General features: G+C 39.8%; 1 protein-coding gene across 5 annotated transcripts; it reads left to right on the top strand.

Moving 5' to 3' along the window:
- The first annotated feature begins 381 nt into the window (after positions 1–381).
- LOC120298698 (interferon-inducible GTPase 5-like) lies at positions 382–15,507 on the top strand. 5 transcript variants are annotated; one of them, XR_005554179.1, is made up of 5 exons: positions 423–494; positions 5,327–5,485; positions 13,268–13,392; positions 14,641–14,763; positions 15,078–15,507. XR_005554179.1 is itself a non-coding variant. In XM_039322680.1 (3 exons), the coding sequence occupies exons 2-3, from the start codon at positions 1,178–1,180 to the stop codon at positions 2,363–2,365; spliced, it is 1,047 nt and encodes a 348-aa protein (XP_039178614.1). In that variant the 5' UTR covers positions 394–494; positions 1,151–1,177; the 3' UTR covers positions 2,366–2,641. The 5 variants fall into 5 exon arrangements, 2 of the variants coding, with proteins under 2 accessions (XP_039178614.1, XP_039178613.1); XR_005554180.1 differs by lacking the exon at positions 5,327–5,485 and having other exon boundaries at positions 382–494; XR_005554181.1 differs by lacking the exons at positions 423–494; positions 5,327–5,485 and adding an exon at positions 7,744–8,867.
- Positions 15,508–16,416: the final 909 nt, after the last annotated feature.

Here is a 16,416-nt window from a genome sequence, read left to right as displayed (position 1 = left end):
TATTTGTTTATATATGAGATCTTTGAAATTTTGCAAGAGGCGGGATTTTAGACTCCTGTTAAAAAAAGCAACTATTCTTTTATGTACCCCACTCTGCCTTGCCAGGGAATTAAGGGTTTTGAAGTTCTTGCAAAATCTGGGGAATGGTGCGTTGAAGTCCTGGGGAAGGCTTTGGCAGTTAAAGTTCATACATCTGAAAAGTTTAGTTTTGTTTTTGCAGGAACCCGAAAGTTAAGACAGTCCAAAGCTACTTTCGTTTCCTCTAAAGAAAATAGTTGGCATCAGCAGGAAACTGGGAGTCCGATAGGCCAAGCTGCTTGTGAAAGGAAATGGGAGGAATATTTTATTATTTGTGGGACGCAATGCACACAGCACTTAAGGGTTCACTATATAAAAGGATTCAGTCCTTCTCTCAAGGAGTCTGAAGACATCGGACAGAGACCAGACCCAACTTGCGTGGACATGTTTGAGAATTACTCCTTTTATTAAAGCAAGTAAGGATCTGTGTTCACCCTTCCCTTGTCTAGGTTTAGATATTGTATATTTCATATTCTTTGGTTTTTAAATTCTATTATCTTTGCAGGTTCTGTTGATCTTCCTATAAAGCAGCCTTAGATACCATTTTCCTTTCTACTAACAAATGTGTGCCTTGTGCCTAGGAATCTGTGAATGGCTAAAGATGCTTCAGGGTTAAGGAAATACATGCACCCTTCACCCCTCATTTATGGAGCCAAAGGTTTTGTGGGTGACTCTGGGAATAAGTTGAAGAAGCAGCAGACTCTTCTCCCCTGCATTTAATGATGCCTTCTTTCGGTTTACATTGGACTTTTTGGGTATAGTTAATAACTGGCCTGCATTACGTTTCTGCCAATGATCTCCTTAGCTGCTGACCATCCTCTTCTTCTCTACCCTTCCACTTTTCTCAGCATCAGAGCCTTCTGCAAAGAGCTGGGTCTTCACATCATATGTCCAAAATAGGATAATTTGAGTCTGGACATTTGAGCCTTGGTGAAAACTCTGGGTTGATGATCCATTGGTTTGTTTTCTTGGTTGTCCACAGTATTCTCTGGGGTCTTCTCCAAACCCCCCCCCCAAGTTGAAAGTGCCTGACATAGCTGAGAGGCATCCCAATGTCTTTTTTCCTTTCCAGATAATCTGCACAGAAGAAAGAGCAACTATGGGCAATGAAATTACAAGGGACTCTCTATGGGGACAATTTGAAGAAATCAAAAGAGATTTGAGTCAAGGCAGCGTTCACGAAATGGCGGTGGATTACCAAAAACATTTAGATGAAATGAAAAATCTGCCCCTTAATATTGCAGTTACTGGGCAGGCAGGGGCTGGTAAATCCTCCTTTGTCAATGCCATCCGGGGTGTAAGGGATGATGATGATGAGGCAGCTGAGGTTGGGCCAGTAGAGCAAACCATGGTGCCAAAGGCATATCCCCACCCCCTTTTCCCAAATGTTATAATATGGGACCTTCCAGGGATTGGAACATCCAGGTTTAAAGCAGCGGAATATCTGCAGAAAGTCCAATTTCAAAGATATGATGCCTTTATTATTGTTACGTCTGATTATTTTACTGAAAATGATTCTTTGCTGGCCAGGGAAATTCAAAGAATGAGGAAGAAGTTTTACTGTGTGTGTACCAAAATAGATGTCAATATCAACAGTGAAAAGAAGGAAAACAATTTAATTAAGGAGAAAACCCTGGCAATTATAAGGAAATACTGTGAAGATCAATTGAGAAGGGCAGGTGGACTTTCCGCAAGAGTATTTCTGATTTCCAATTGGAAGATAGATGAGTATGATTTCCCTCTCCTGCAAGAGACCCTGGCTGCTGAACTTCCTTACTACAAGAAGCATATTTCAACAACGGCTGCGCAGGCTTTCTCAGAAAATGAACTGAGGAAGAAAAAAGCTGAAATAATATCATATATAAAGAAAGTAGCGTTGGTCTCTTGTGCTTGTGGAGCAGTGCCTGTTCCAGGTCTCTCTATACTTTGTGATATTCCAATATTACTGGTTGGTCTGAAATGTATCTGCAATGCATTTGGTCTAGACGACAAGTCACTCCATTTGCTGGCACTTTACACTGGAAAAGAATTTGAAGAGTTGAAGTCAGCAATCAAGAAAACCCCATTAGCTGACAGAATCAACACAGAATTTGTATTTTCTCTATTGAGTAAGTCCTCTGTTTGGATGGCTGTGTCAGCTGTGGAAGTGGCTTTTCATTATGTACCTGTTATTGGGTCTGTGTTTGGTGGGGCGAGTTCATTTGCTATCACATATCATTTTCTAAACACGTTTCTTGATGATGTTATAGAAGACGTCTGCAATCTTCGAGCAAAGCTTCTTGAGTGATCAGAGTCCCAGGGAAAGATCCCAGGCACCCCGAAACCCCATTTGAAGGAGACCATCAAGCATTTCATCCAAATGAAAGCAGGGGGAAGAAAATAATAATAATAATATGCTTCAAAGCCTTATTAGAATATCTTTTTGCTTGTTCGTTTCAAAACACCAGCCTGAAGATGACGAATGGGACTTTGTCGAAACGTCGCCAAGACACTTCCAATTTTACGCGGGAGAAAACCCGAACAACCAAAGACCTACATACAAACACCCGCGAAAACCTCAGAATATATATATATCGTTTGGGGATGCTTTTCTTATTTTCTTGCTTTTATTTTTTTCTGTTCTATTTTTAACAATCTATATCTATATCTATATTATTATTATTATATATAAATAAAAATGTAAATGTTTGTTTGTTCAAAATCTTAAATCTCCTAAAGTTCTTCACCGATTGCTTTGAAATTTTGACACAACATTGCATTCAAATACGCGCGTGTTTTTATATACCTACTATTATATAGCTGTCACACCTGTGACAGGTAAAAACATGCTTTTTTTGAGAAACAGCGCCGGCAAACCAAACAATATCTATATCTGCACAGACAATGGAACAACAAAAAATATTGTATACCCACAAGCATTGTGAAATTAAACATATTACAAATGTGCACTTTCTCTTTTCTTTCTTTTCCATTTAACTACACTGAGCTACAGCAATGGGTGGCCGGGTACAGCTAGTAATAAATAATAAAATAGTGGAGATTTTCCTATGAAGCTACAAAATTCATAATATTTTTTTAAACATAGTGAAAACTACTCAATGTACTTTACTTGGGATATCTAATTAATTTTATACTGAGCATTAATTGTATAACTTCTTAAGCTGTGGAGGCTTAAATGCTCGCTCAACTTGCTTGCTTAAAGAAGATTTATTACCCTACCACAGTGATGATTGAACCTTTTAGAGACCGAGTGCCCAAACTGCAACCCAAAACCCACTTATGCATTGTCGGGTGCCAGTGGGTGTGACCCATTGGCTGGGTGTGGCCAATTAGGTGAGCATGGGCCCATTGAGTGGGCGTGGCTGCAGTGGTAAGAGCAGACTGGGTGGGACTAAAAAGTTCAATCAATCAATTCCAACTTTGCAAGATCTTTTTTTTTCCCGCAAAAAGTTGAAATTGACTGATTGAACCTTTTTTTTTTTTTTTTGCATACGGCAACGGAAGCCTAAAGTGAAAAGGTTTTATAAAACCCAGCTGAAGGCCTAGGACTGGGGCGACGGCGTGTGTGCCCACAGAGAAGGTTCTGAATGCCGCCTCTGGCACCTGTGCCATAGGTTTGCCACCACTGCCCTACCAGGTAACATGCTCACACAATCACTGCTGCAAACAAACAGCCAACGTCAGAGAACACCAAAAACTCCACAGAATAAGCTCAGTTCTAAATACAAGTCCTCCTCAGAATTCAAGGAGGTCTATCCCTAACCCTAAGTGGGTTTGCCCCCAATGGGATTTTCCCATGTATTCTACCAGGAAATGTAGATAGGGCGGGTCAGGGTGAAACCTCCTTGCATGCAGAGGGCAAAATGGATGTCGCTAATGGATTCGTAGCCCATTGTTAAGCTTAGGAGGGTGCTGACTTTTCAAGCCTGCCCTATCTGTCTTTCCAGGTGAAATACATGGGGAAATCCCATGGGGAAGGGACAAACCCACAGGGTTAGAGTTAGGTCTCCTTGAATTCGGACAGCAAAATGGATGTTGCCAACAGACTTGTAGCCCATCGGTATGCTTAGGAGGGTGCTGACTTTTTGAGCCTGCCCTCTCTACCGATGGGCTACAAATCTATTGGTGATGTCCATTTTGCTCTCAGAATTCAAGGAGACCTAACCTTAATCCTAAGTGGGTTTGCCCCACAATGAGATTTTCCCATGTATTTTACCAAGACATATAGATAGAGAGACATAGGGTTAGGTCTCATTGAATTCAGACAGCAAAATGGACCTCACCAATGGATTCATAAGCCATTGGTATGCTTAGAAGGGTGCTAATTTTTCGAGCCCGCCCTATCTACATTTCTTGGTAAAATACATGGGAAAATCCCATTGGGAGCAAACCCACTTAGGGTTAGGGTTAGGTCTCCTTGAATGCAGACAGCAAAGTGGACATCCCCAATGGATTCATAAGCCATTGGTATGCTTAGAAGGGTGCTAATTTTTCAAGCCAGCCCTGTCTACATTTCTAAGGAACTACCAATAGGCTATGAATCCATTGGGGATGTCCATTTTGCTGTCTGAATTCAAGGAGAGATAACCCTAATCCTAAATAGATTGGCCCTCTAATGGGATTTTCTCGTGTATTTTACCAGGAAATGTAGATAGGGCGAGTTAGGATTAGGTGCTCTGAATTTCAAGAGCAAAATGGACATTGCCAACTATTTTGTGGCTCATCATTATGCTTAGGAGTGAGTTTACTTTTCGAGCTTGCCCTATCTAAATTTTCTGGTAAAATACATGGAAAAATCCCATTGGGGGGCAAACCTGCTTAGGGTTGGGGTTAGGTGTCCATGAATTCAGGGAGCAAAAGGGATGATGCCAAAGGGATTCATAGGCCATAGGTGTATTTTGTTTGGGTACTCTTGGGATATTGCTGACCAGGACTTAGGGGACAGTATCAATATACAGATGGCCCCTCTGTCTCTGGTCACTTATAGTCTTGGATGCAGGGCCATGAAAGGACAGCAAGGACAATGCCCAATGTCCTAACCCACCCAAGAACATACGATATCTTTAGGGAACACCTGAATGGGAACATATTTAGCCACTTCTGCTTTCTCCCTTCTTATCTACAGTGTGCCAGACTTACTGGGTGAAATCTTTATCTTATGTGTGTCAGCTTTGCTGGATGGGTTGCTTACGTAATTATACAGAATAAATACAGGGATTTCTTGTCATTCTTTGCTCCTCTCATTTAGAGGGATCCGTCTCTATTCAGCTGAATAAACACGTAAACCTGAAGGCAACTTCTAGTTTCCTGTATTTCTTTAACCAGCAAAACCTCAGAACCTGCATATCAATATTGAGAGAGACTCCTTCACAGATACTCTGACTTCTTTATTAAAAAGGAAAACAAGGTAACGAGAATGAGATGAGGCCATTTTGAAACAGAATCAATAATATTTGGGTTCCCACATGTCCATCCAGGCTATATGAGATACTGTAATATTAGGTTCACACGGTCCATGGATGAAAGATAGAACTTGACTTCACCTTCTCTGTGGTGACTTCTCAGGGCACAGACTGAAGCCTATGTACCACAGTACAAAACTGAGTGAGCAGTACAAATGCATGTTGTAGTTAGTCTTATAGAGAGACTGGATGAGAGTAGAAACACGGGAGAAATATAAGAGGGGAAGGTGAGTAGCTCAAGAGGAAGGGAAGACTGATAAAGTTGTGGTTAGATGGAATTGGAGAGATGCTGAAAAAAAATGAAGTGAGAAGTTCTTAAAGAATCCATAGGCAACTTATAAAGCAGTATATGGATGTCATGGAAGCAAGGATGGTTTCAAGAGAGTAAATGAAGAGAAGGACGAGGGGTGACATGACAGCACTGTTCTAATATCTCAGGGGTTGCCACAAAGAAGAGGGAATCAAGCTATTTGCCAAACTTTATTATTATTATTTATTACTATTATTATTATTAAATGGGAGGCACAGCTAGTCCATAATGAGATTTTTTTATCTGCAGGACTTTCGTTTTCAAAATTTTAAAACGCTTCCATAGAGCTTGTTGGATGAAATTATGCTGTCCATAACTGAGGTTCTACAGGAAAGGAACTTTTTTTTCTATTACTCTATTCCCCCTCCCCCTTTCAAGGATTGCTCCAGATTATGGAAATGGGTTCTTGGTGTGAGACTCTGACAGGCAGGGCTGCATGTGATGGGAAATGGGAGGAACGTTGGGTTATTTGCAAGAAGTGCTACACATCCCACTTAAGAGTGTGTATAAATGGGATCCAGTCCTTATCCCTGAGAGTCTGGAGACTTTGGGCAGAGATCAATCCCAGCCTGCCTTGATCTCTTTGAGAACGACTCCTGTTAAAAAAAAAAGCAACTAGGTCTTTATGTGCAGACCCTGTCTGGCTGGGGAATTGTAGAGGTTGCAGTCCACATACCCAGTGCTTTTTTTTTTTTGAAAAAAAAAGGTGCTGGAACTCATGTATAACAACCCGCCTTGCCTACCCTACAAGGTTCCATCCAAAAAAGGTGCAGGAAGTCCATTCTGGGCGTTCTGTGACAAAAAAAGCCCTGCATGTGCCTGAAAAGCTGCCAAGTTTCAGAAACACTGTTTGTTTTACAGTGTCTGCCAGAGATTTGCAAAAAACGAAACTTAAGTACAAAAATGTACTTCCTTTGTCTTGTAAATCTGCTTTTGATTTTAAAGTTGGCATCTGAAGGAAACTCGAATTTTGATAGGCAGGATTCCAGTCATGCAAAATGGGAGGAACATTTTTAATATTTGACGAAATAATGCAATAGAAATTAAGAAATATTGAAGTGAGATTCAGTCCTTCTGTTTGGAGGACCCTGGATAATTTTAGAAGAGATCACTCCTAGCATGTGTAGAGATATTTGAGAATTATTCCTTCTAGAAAAGCAAGTAAGCTTTTGTATATATTCTTTCCACTCTCTAGATTGGGTTACTGTAGATTTTGTATTCTCTTTTCTTTTTCACTTGAACTTCCTATAAACTAACCTTCAACGCCATTTCCTTTTGCACCAAAGAACGTGTGCACTGTGCCTAGGAATTTCTAAGCGGCTGAAAACCCTTCAGGAAATGCATGCACCCTTTGCCCCTCATTTCTGGGCCCAAAGTTTTTTTTGTGGGGGGGGAATCAGCTGTAGAAGCCACAAACTTTTCAGAATAGAACAGAACAGAATAGAATAGAATAGAATATAGAATAAATATAGAATATAGAGCAAACCAGGGCAATGGGAGGCAAAGCTAGTCCTCATTCTGCCCACCCACTCTCTCCTCCATGCTTCCTGAGACCTTCCATAATGAATCTACTGAATGCTAATACTTTTCTCAAGATAAAGTGACAACTTGAGGAAGGAAGCAAAAATATGCTCAATTTGTACGGAGGAATCTCTTGGGCATTCTGTTACCCTTACACTCTTACCCAAAGGTGGATCAATCAATCAATCAATCAATCAATCAACCAACCAACCCACCAACCAACCAATCAATCAACCCATCAATCAACCAACCAATCAACCAGTCAATCAACCAATCAACCAACCCACCAACCCACCAATTGTATAGTGTGTGGAACAGCCTCACTCTTTCCATCCTAGAGTGAACCAAGGTGGACACAGTAGGGACTGGAGATGGCATAAACTATTTTTAACTTATTTCCTGCTCTTTTCTTACAGCCTTCCTTTAATTTCCTTTGCTTGTCAGTCTTTTTCTGCATTTTGGATGAAAACGGTTATCCTGCCAGGAAATAATGAAATTTTTCATCGACCAATCTTTCCTTTCATTTTCAAAGTGTTAAAATACTTTCTTCGAGCTTGTTGCATGAAATTATTCAACAATAACTGATGTACTACAGTAAAAAAAAAAACAACTTTAGGTACTGCTCTTTTTTTGGATAGATCTGGATCTTGGAAATAATTTACTGGGTGAGGGATTCTGATAGGCAGAACTGCATGCGATAAGAAATGGGAGGAGTATTTGATTATTTGCAAAAAGCAATGCTTCTACCAATCTAATGGTCCAAAAACATGCGAATACAAGTCGTTAAATAGGTACCACTTTAGTAGGGAGGTAACAGCATTCCATGCACCTTGGCATATAGTCATCCTGGCCACATGACCACAGAAATGTCAATGGACAATGTTGGCTCTCTTTGTTAGGAAACAGAGAAGAGCACTGCCCCTAGAGCTGGACATGACTGGACAGAGGAAAACTTTACCATTGACTTTTAAAGTGGCTCTACAAAATAACAGTTGGAAGGGACCTTGGAGGTCTTCTAAACCACCCCCCTGCTCAGGCAGGAGATCCTATCCCATTTCAGAAAGATGGCTGTTCGATCTCTTCTTAAAAACCACTCTGCCTTGCCAGGGACTTAGGGGTTTTGGAGTTCTTCCAAAATCTGGGGAATGGTGTGTTGAATTCCTGGGGAAGGCGGTGGCAGTTAAAGTTCATACATCTGAAAAGTTTAGTTTTGTTTTTTCAAGAATTTGAAAGTTAAGACAGACCAAAGCTACTTTCGTTTTCTTTAAAGGAAATAATTGACATCAGCAGGAAACTGGGAGTCTGATAGGCCAAGCTGCTTGTGATAGAAAACGGAAGGAATTTTTTACTATTTGTGGGGCACACAGCACACAGCATTTAAGGGTTCACTATATAAAGGGGTTCAGTCCTTCTCTCAAGGAGACTGGGGACATCGGACAGAGACCAGTCCCAACCTGCATGGACATCTTTGAGAATTACTCCTTTTATTAAAGCAAGTAATGATTTGTGTATACCCTTCCCCTGTCTAGGTTTAGCTATTGTATATTTTGTATTCTTGTTTTTAAAATCTATTATCTCTGCAGATTCTGTTGATCGTCCTATAAAGCAGCCTTAGATACCATTTTCTTTTCTACTAAAGGATGTGTGCCTTCTGCCTAGGAATCTGTGAATGACTAAAGATGCTTCAGGTCTGCAAGAATGATTTCAGCTTTAGGATTTAGACCAGATAGGAAACATGAGCAGAATGGATACTTAAAGTGTCCAACTTAGCAGATATGGCGAAGATCTCCGCCTATTTGAAGGACCATTCACAAGAAAGATATATTATGGTTTGGAGAAGATGGATTGATTATATTCAGAAGAAATATGAATATGAATATGAAAAGTATTATCTTGCTTTTGAGTAGATTTTAGATAATTATTAATAGTTTTAATTATATCATTATTTTGACTTAATTTGTTAATATTTGTATTGATAAGGAGTTAAAGTGTCTTATGGTTTTGATTGATAGTATAGTTGGTTTATCTTAGTTGGATTATATTGGTTTATTCTTTTGTTTTACCCTGTAATCAGCTCTGGGAAGTGGGAGTAGGGGGGGTTTATATTCTAATAAATTTATAAAACTTTTAATAAAAAAAGGAAACCTGAGCAGATGAGCTAATTCTACATTAAAATTTAAATCCTGCTTGTGAATTCTTCCTCCTCTCCATAGCAGTCTCTACAATGTAGAAACATTATTTGCATATTGACCACAACAATCTGGGTCCTCATTTTACCAATCTTGGAAGGATGGAAAGCTGAGTCAACCTTGAGCCCGTCAGGATCGAACTGATGGCAGTGGGAATACAGAGTTAGCTTGCAACGCTGCATTCTAATCATATGTCCAAAGTAGGATAATTTGAGTTTGGACATTTGAGCCTCGGTGAATACTCTGGGTTGATTTGTTTGATGAACAAACATTGGTTTGTTTTCTTGGTTGTCCATGGTATTCTCCGGGGGTCTTCTCCACCCCCCCAAAGTACAAAGTGCCTGACATAGCTGAGAAGCAGCCCAATGTCTTTTTTCTTTTCCAGATAGTCTGCACAGAACAAAGAGCAACTATGGGCAATGAAATTACAAGGGACTCTCTATGGCAGTGTTTCCCAAACTTGACAATTTTAAGGCATGTGGACTTCAACTCCCAGAATTCCACAGCCAGCAATGCTGGCTGTGGAATTCTGGGAGTTGAAGTCCACATGCCTTAAAATTGTCAAGTTTGGGAAACACTGCTCTATGGGGACAGTTTGAAGAATTCATGAGAAATTTGAGTCAAGGTAGCGTTCATGAAATGGTGGTGGTGGTGGCAACTGGGCAGGCAGGGGCAATCCTCCTTTGTCAATGCCATCTGGGGTGTAAGGGATGATTGATAGATGAGACGTACAAACCTTGGTGCCAAAGGCATATCCTATTTTTCCAAATACTGTATTATAATATGGGACCTTCCAGGGATTGGAACATCCAGGTTTAAAGCAGTGGAATATCTGCAGAAAGTCCAATTTCAAAGATATGATGCCTTTATTATTATCATTTTACTGAAAATGATGCTTTGCTGGCCAAGGAAATTCAAAGAATGAGGAAGAGCATTTAAATTCCACTTACAGTTAGGCTTATGTCACCATGAACTCATAGAGCAAAATGGACATTGCCAACAAACAGACATGGGTATAGTTAGGAGTGCACTGACTTTTCTAGCCTGCCCTATCTATGTTTCCTAGTAAAATACATGAGAAAATCCCAATGGTGGAAAATTTCACTTACGATTAGCGTTAGGTCATCATGAACTCAGAGAACAAAATGTGTGAGTACCAAAATAGATGCCAATATCAACAGTGAAAAGAGGGAAAAGAATTTAATTAAGGAGAAAACCCTGGCAATTATAAGGAAATACTGTGAAGATCAATTGAGAAGGGCAGGTGGACTTTCCGCAAGAATATTTCTGATTTCCAATTGGGATAGATGAGTATGATTTCCCTCTCCTGCAAGAGACCCTGGCTGCTGAACTTCCTTACTACAAGAAGCGTATTTCAACAACGGCTGTGCAGACTTTCTCAGAAAATGAACCGAGGAGGAAAAAAGCTGAAATAACATCATATATGAAGAAGGTAGCATTGGTCTCTTGTGCTTGTGGAGCAGTGCCTGCTCCAGGTCTCTCTATCCTTTGTGATATTCCAATATTACTGGGTGGTCTGAAGTGTATCTGCAATGCATTTGGTCTAGACGACAAGTCACTTCATTTGCTGGCACTTTATACCGGAAAAGAATTTGAAGAGTTGAAGTGAGTTTCCTTCAGATGCCAACTTTAAAATCAAAAGCTGCTTTACAAGAAAAAGGAAGTACACTTTTGCACTTAAGTTTCATTTTTTGCAAATCTCTGGCAGACACTGTAAAACAAACTTGGCCGCTTTTAGTGTTTCTATAATTCAGAACTGCACATAGACCTACTTTTAAACAGTCGTATCAAGTGGCAGGGCCTTCTTCCTTTTCCTCCCTTTCTCTTTATTTTCACTGATCAACAACCCTCTACAATTCCCCAGCCAGACATGGGCCTGCTGGCACACTGCCTTGGCCCTAATGTAGAACCTAGTTCAGCTTTTGTTAACACAGGAGTGCGCTGGGGAGGTCTCAGAGAAAGATCAAGTGGGCAAAGGGCCTCTTTTCCTTTCTTCAGATCTCCCTTTCTCTTTATTGAGGTTCATTTCTTCTTTGCTTTTCTTTTATTTTCCCCCTTTCACCTATATTTTTCCTTTTCCTCCCTTTCTCTTTATTTTATTTTATATTTTGATCAACTAACTAAGATTTCAATACAAAAAAGAAAAAGAAATGGGCCATCAATACTCTGTAATTCTGAGTGTGTATCTCTGGGGTCAGGAATTCACTGTGATAAACCACGATTAGCCACTCCATAGGCTACAGCAGATGAAGGATACAAATTCCCAGTTTATCAGGTGATATCTTACATCACAAGCCATACCACTTCACTACTACACATCATGTAGGACATCAAAATGTCATCACTGACTTCCCACAAGGTATGGGAAGGACACTGGCACTAGCCTTGTACAAAGTAAAGAAAAACAAATCAAAGTTTAATGATGTTTATTAAAAAGGGAAAGGTATGGGAGAGGACAGGGCAAGATGGCCAGCACCTGAGTTGTTGTTACCCTGTCCCTTTAAGAGGTCATGGTTTTTATTGAAATTTTTATAAACATTTTACACTAAAATCCCTCCTCACATTACCCTGAATACAGAGCTAAAAACAACAAAGTAAAAAGACCCCTTTAAATTACAAATCAAATCTAAGCATAACAACTTTATACAATAAGTTATTCAAAAGCTAAATAATACTTTCTAATCCCATATTTGTTCTGTTTACCCATCTTTTCCATACAGAGTTATATCTCTCTTGTGAAGTCTTTCAGATAAGCCAATATTTTGGCCATTTCTGATAAATAAGAAACTTTAAAAAACCATTCCTCTAATAGGCAAGGGTCTTTTCTCCAATATTGCCCAATCAATAACCTTGCTGCCGTAATAAAATTCAACATTAAAATAATCTCTTTGCTATCACAATCTTCAATAATATAACAAAAATAATTGTGGTGCTATTAAAAAGAATATTCCACCAAATCTTAATGCCTTTATATTTCTACAAGACCACCAGTTGCATCCATACAACCACATCTCCAACCTGTAGATTAGAATACATACGAGACATCTTTTGTGGATCAAGGTGTATAAAAATTTTCTCGTAAATTTTGAGCTTGGGTAAACTTAGCATTCCTCACCCAAATTATCTAATAGATCGGCTCTTCAGTAACCAGACAATCCTTAACTAATTCTGTTTCTGAATCCATAGATGAGACCAATAGAAATAAGAACTCCAAGGAAATTGCTTTCTTCAAAGAAAACATTTAATGGCTACATAGTTTTGGCACGAACAAAGGTAAAACCAAGACTGAAAGTTCCCACTCCCCAAGGTTACAAAGTAATAAGTTGAACTTCCCACTCCTGCAATTGTCATAACTCACAATCTCCAATTAATTACTTTGGGGGCTTTCTAATGGAAACTTCAGCCTACCAAAACTTAGGTAGCTTGACCTTGGTTCTCACAGAACAGTTATTGTTATGTCTAAAATAAAAGAATACATCTCTCCCCTCCCAATGCTATTGTAACCGAAAACGAAGTGAAGATTGCGAATTGCCTTCTCAAAGCAGGTCCTCCAAAAGTCCACGCAGAAGGTGATTCTACAGTAATGATCAGAAACAACATTGAAGCCTCAGGGGTAATTAAAAAGGAGTTTTACAAATGTTTCAGATTCTTTTTTATTTATGGATGCCTCGTATGTTGTTTTGCAGAACCTCCCTGCCAGACAATTGTGTTTCTTGAAGAAGAGATCACTGTTTTTCTAACTTCTGTGCCTAACTCATCATCATGCAGCTTCTCCTGGGGCTTTGCTTCTTCTCCGTCCTCCTGACTACAGGTATGGTCAGCGTTGTCCTCCTGGGGTGTGTGTGTCAATGAAACTAAGGAGGATCTTCCGCCCTGGCCAATTGGGGTTTGCCTAGGCACTATGAAAAGCCTCAACAACTCCTCAAAGATGGAGTGATTTGCTGGAAAAAAAATTAGGTGTAGAGTCAGAGTACACCAAAGTTTATCAAAAAGAATTTAACTCAATTCTCTTCAAGAGCGAATTAACTACACTCATGGCCTTTCATATGACCACGTTAGCCCCGGAATAACCAGTAAGCAAAATAAGCACATGTTTAGGACACCAAGGAAAAGGAGGCACCACAGATTTCCTCCCTGGTTACACGGATGAAATAGTTAATTTTTCTTAAAATATTTCATTGCCACTCTTCACTTTATTTGGTGTTTTTTCACACTTTCTTTCTCTGCTTTGTTTGACTTCAACCTGCATTGTTAAAAGGATGTTTTCCTTTCATTCCAGATGTCCATTCTTGGGACATGAGTAGGTCTTAATCACGCCCTGGGTCAGGTAAATGAGTGAGGGTCCTGAGGTAGGCCGTTCATTTATTTACTAAATTTGTTTTTCCACCTATCTCACCACAAGGTGAGCTTCAAGACCACATAACCTGACCAGAATGTCTCTCTTTAAAAGTAAAATTTTATAACCCTGCTACTTCTCAAATTTTCTCTTCAACTTGACAGGTGAAAAAAGGCTTCAGATTTTTCATTCATCAAATTTATATACCACCCATCTCACTCTCACAGTGACTCTAAATGGTTTATAGCATAATAGTTTTTATGAAAGAAACAACAGTCAGTTTAGGAAAACAACAAACTTCCTACACCTTCTTTCAAAAGCAGCCTCCATTTTATTCCCAGCTTGGAACTGCACCTGATTTTTCTTTGAACACTTTCTTCCTATTTCTAACTTGCTACTTCTGCCAGGAATTTTGATAGGGTCCAAATGGAAGAAAGATTTGTTTTTGCTTTCTGTCTAACTTGTGCTTCTTCTTACTTATTCTTCCCCTCCCTGCCTGGATTTAGTAGCGTACAACTACCTCATGATGGCTTCTGCTTTGTAGAAGAATTCTTCATTGTCAATTTACCTCAATATGGCTCTGATTGTGTCTCAGCATCATCTCCACTGGCCAGCCCAGCTACGGCTGCTGAAAGTCCTGGTTCAGTAATATTGAAAGTGTCTCTGATTCCCTGTCCCTGCCTTACTCTCTCAGCTCCTTTCCACTTTTTCTTTTCTTTACAGGTAGTTCCGTACAGTGTTCACATTGTATTTCACTTTATGTACCTTGCTCTGGTGCAAAGGAAGAATGTCCTGCTGGGGCTGATGTCTGTATGAATTTCAGTTTGCAACATAAAGAAAAGAAAGGTATGTAAGACAAGCCACATAAATCTGATTGATCCTATGCCATCTAATTGGTGAGGGTCCTTCAGCTCTTCCAACAATGCCCCCATCCTCACTGTAATAAAGTCCATCCAACTTGCTGCTGGTTGTTCTCCTTTCTTCTGCTTTTCCTGCAATAAGGGGATTTCCAGAAAGGTGGGTCTTCACGTCATTTTCTGAAGAATAATATTTGACCCTCGTCATGTAAATAGTATTGGAAACCTGTATTTGGGTGGGTGGAAGAATTCCTTTAAGTCTGAATGATGGCTCTGATCATTGATGTTTCCTTCTTCCTTCAGAGATACATGCCAACTTTGAAACTTGCGCTACAAAAAAGTATTGTAAGAAAGTGGAAGATCTGATAGGGAAGCCTTCCCCTGAAGTCATGGCTGCCATACCTGGTTTCCCAGGAGACGTTACAATTAAAGAGGTCATCTGCAGCAAAGCCCCTCCCTCCTTTGCATCGTTCTTCCCAGCATTCCTTGGGCTCCTCCTGATGAAGCTTCTCTTCTAAAGCTCCTCCTTCCACCCAAGAAGTTGTCCCCTTTCCTTGGCCTGTACATCCTCTCAAACTGATGAGGCAGGATCTTTGATATGATGCTTAATCTTTTCCCAAACAGAAACCAGTTAAGCAGAAAGAAATATAATCAGCAGCTTTGAATGTGTGTTTGAACTAAAAAAAGATGGTGTAATTCAAATACCCCCCCCCCAATAAATAATAGGATTCCATTCGTTGCCTGTTTCTTTTGATTTGGTGTAGAAAAAAAAATCCATGTCTTCCATTCTACAAGAAAGTTTGCTATTCCCTTCTTTGAGATTTGATTTGATATTTATTTAGTGTAGGGCATCTACAGAGGTCATGCAATTAATAGAATAGAATAGAATAGAATAGAATAGAATAGAACAAAATAGAATTCTTTATTGGCCAAGCGTGATCAGACACATAAGGAATTTGTGTTCAGTGAATAAGCTCAGAGTGTACATATAAACAGCAAGTAATAGGTCATAAATCATAATTACACGTATTAATCATCAATTACAAACAACAATTGATAAATCATAAGAAACCAATAGGAGAAGATAGTAGGAAAGATGAGAAGATGAGAAAAGATGAGAAATGAGATGGTGCTGTGGGAATTAAGTGTTCAGCAGAGTGATAGCATGGGGGGGGGGACTATCTTTATGTCTAGTTGTTTCAGCATGCAAAGCCCTATAGTGGTATCCAGAGGGGAGCAGTTGAAATAAATTATGTCCAGGATATGAGGGCGTTTGTAGATATTTTCTCAGCCCACTTTCTGGTTTGTGCAGTATGCAGATTCTCAATGGAAGGCAGGCTGGTTGTGATTGTGTTTTCTGCAGTCCTAATTATCTGCTGAACTCTGTACGTGTCCTGTTTGGTTGCTGTGCCAAACCAGACAGTTATAGAAGTACAAATAACAGACTCAGCAATTCCTCTGTAGAACTCTATCAGCAATGATGCCTTCTTCAGGTTTACACTGGATGTTTTGGCTAGATTTTGATGTAGATCAGACATGTCAAACCCAAGGCCTGGGGGCCAGATGCAGCCCATTATGTGGTTTCATGTGGCCCGCAAAGCCATTTTGGAAACAGTGAGGGAACGGTCCCCGCTGCTTTGGC

The sequence above is a fragment of the Crotalus tigris genome, unplaced genomic scaffold (assembly GCF_016545835.1).
Source record: "Crotalus tigris isolate CLP2741 ecotype Arizona unplaced genomic scaffold, ASM1654583v1 scf7180000024119.3904262, whole genome shotgun sequence".
NCBI lineage: Eukaryota > Metazoa > Chordata > Lepidosauria > Squamata > Viperidae > Crotalus > Crotalus tigris.
Note: the sequence above shows the minus strand (reverse complement) of the source record. Positions and strands in the feature narration are given on the sequence as shown.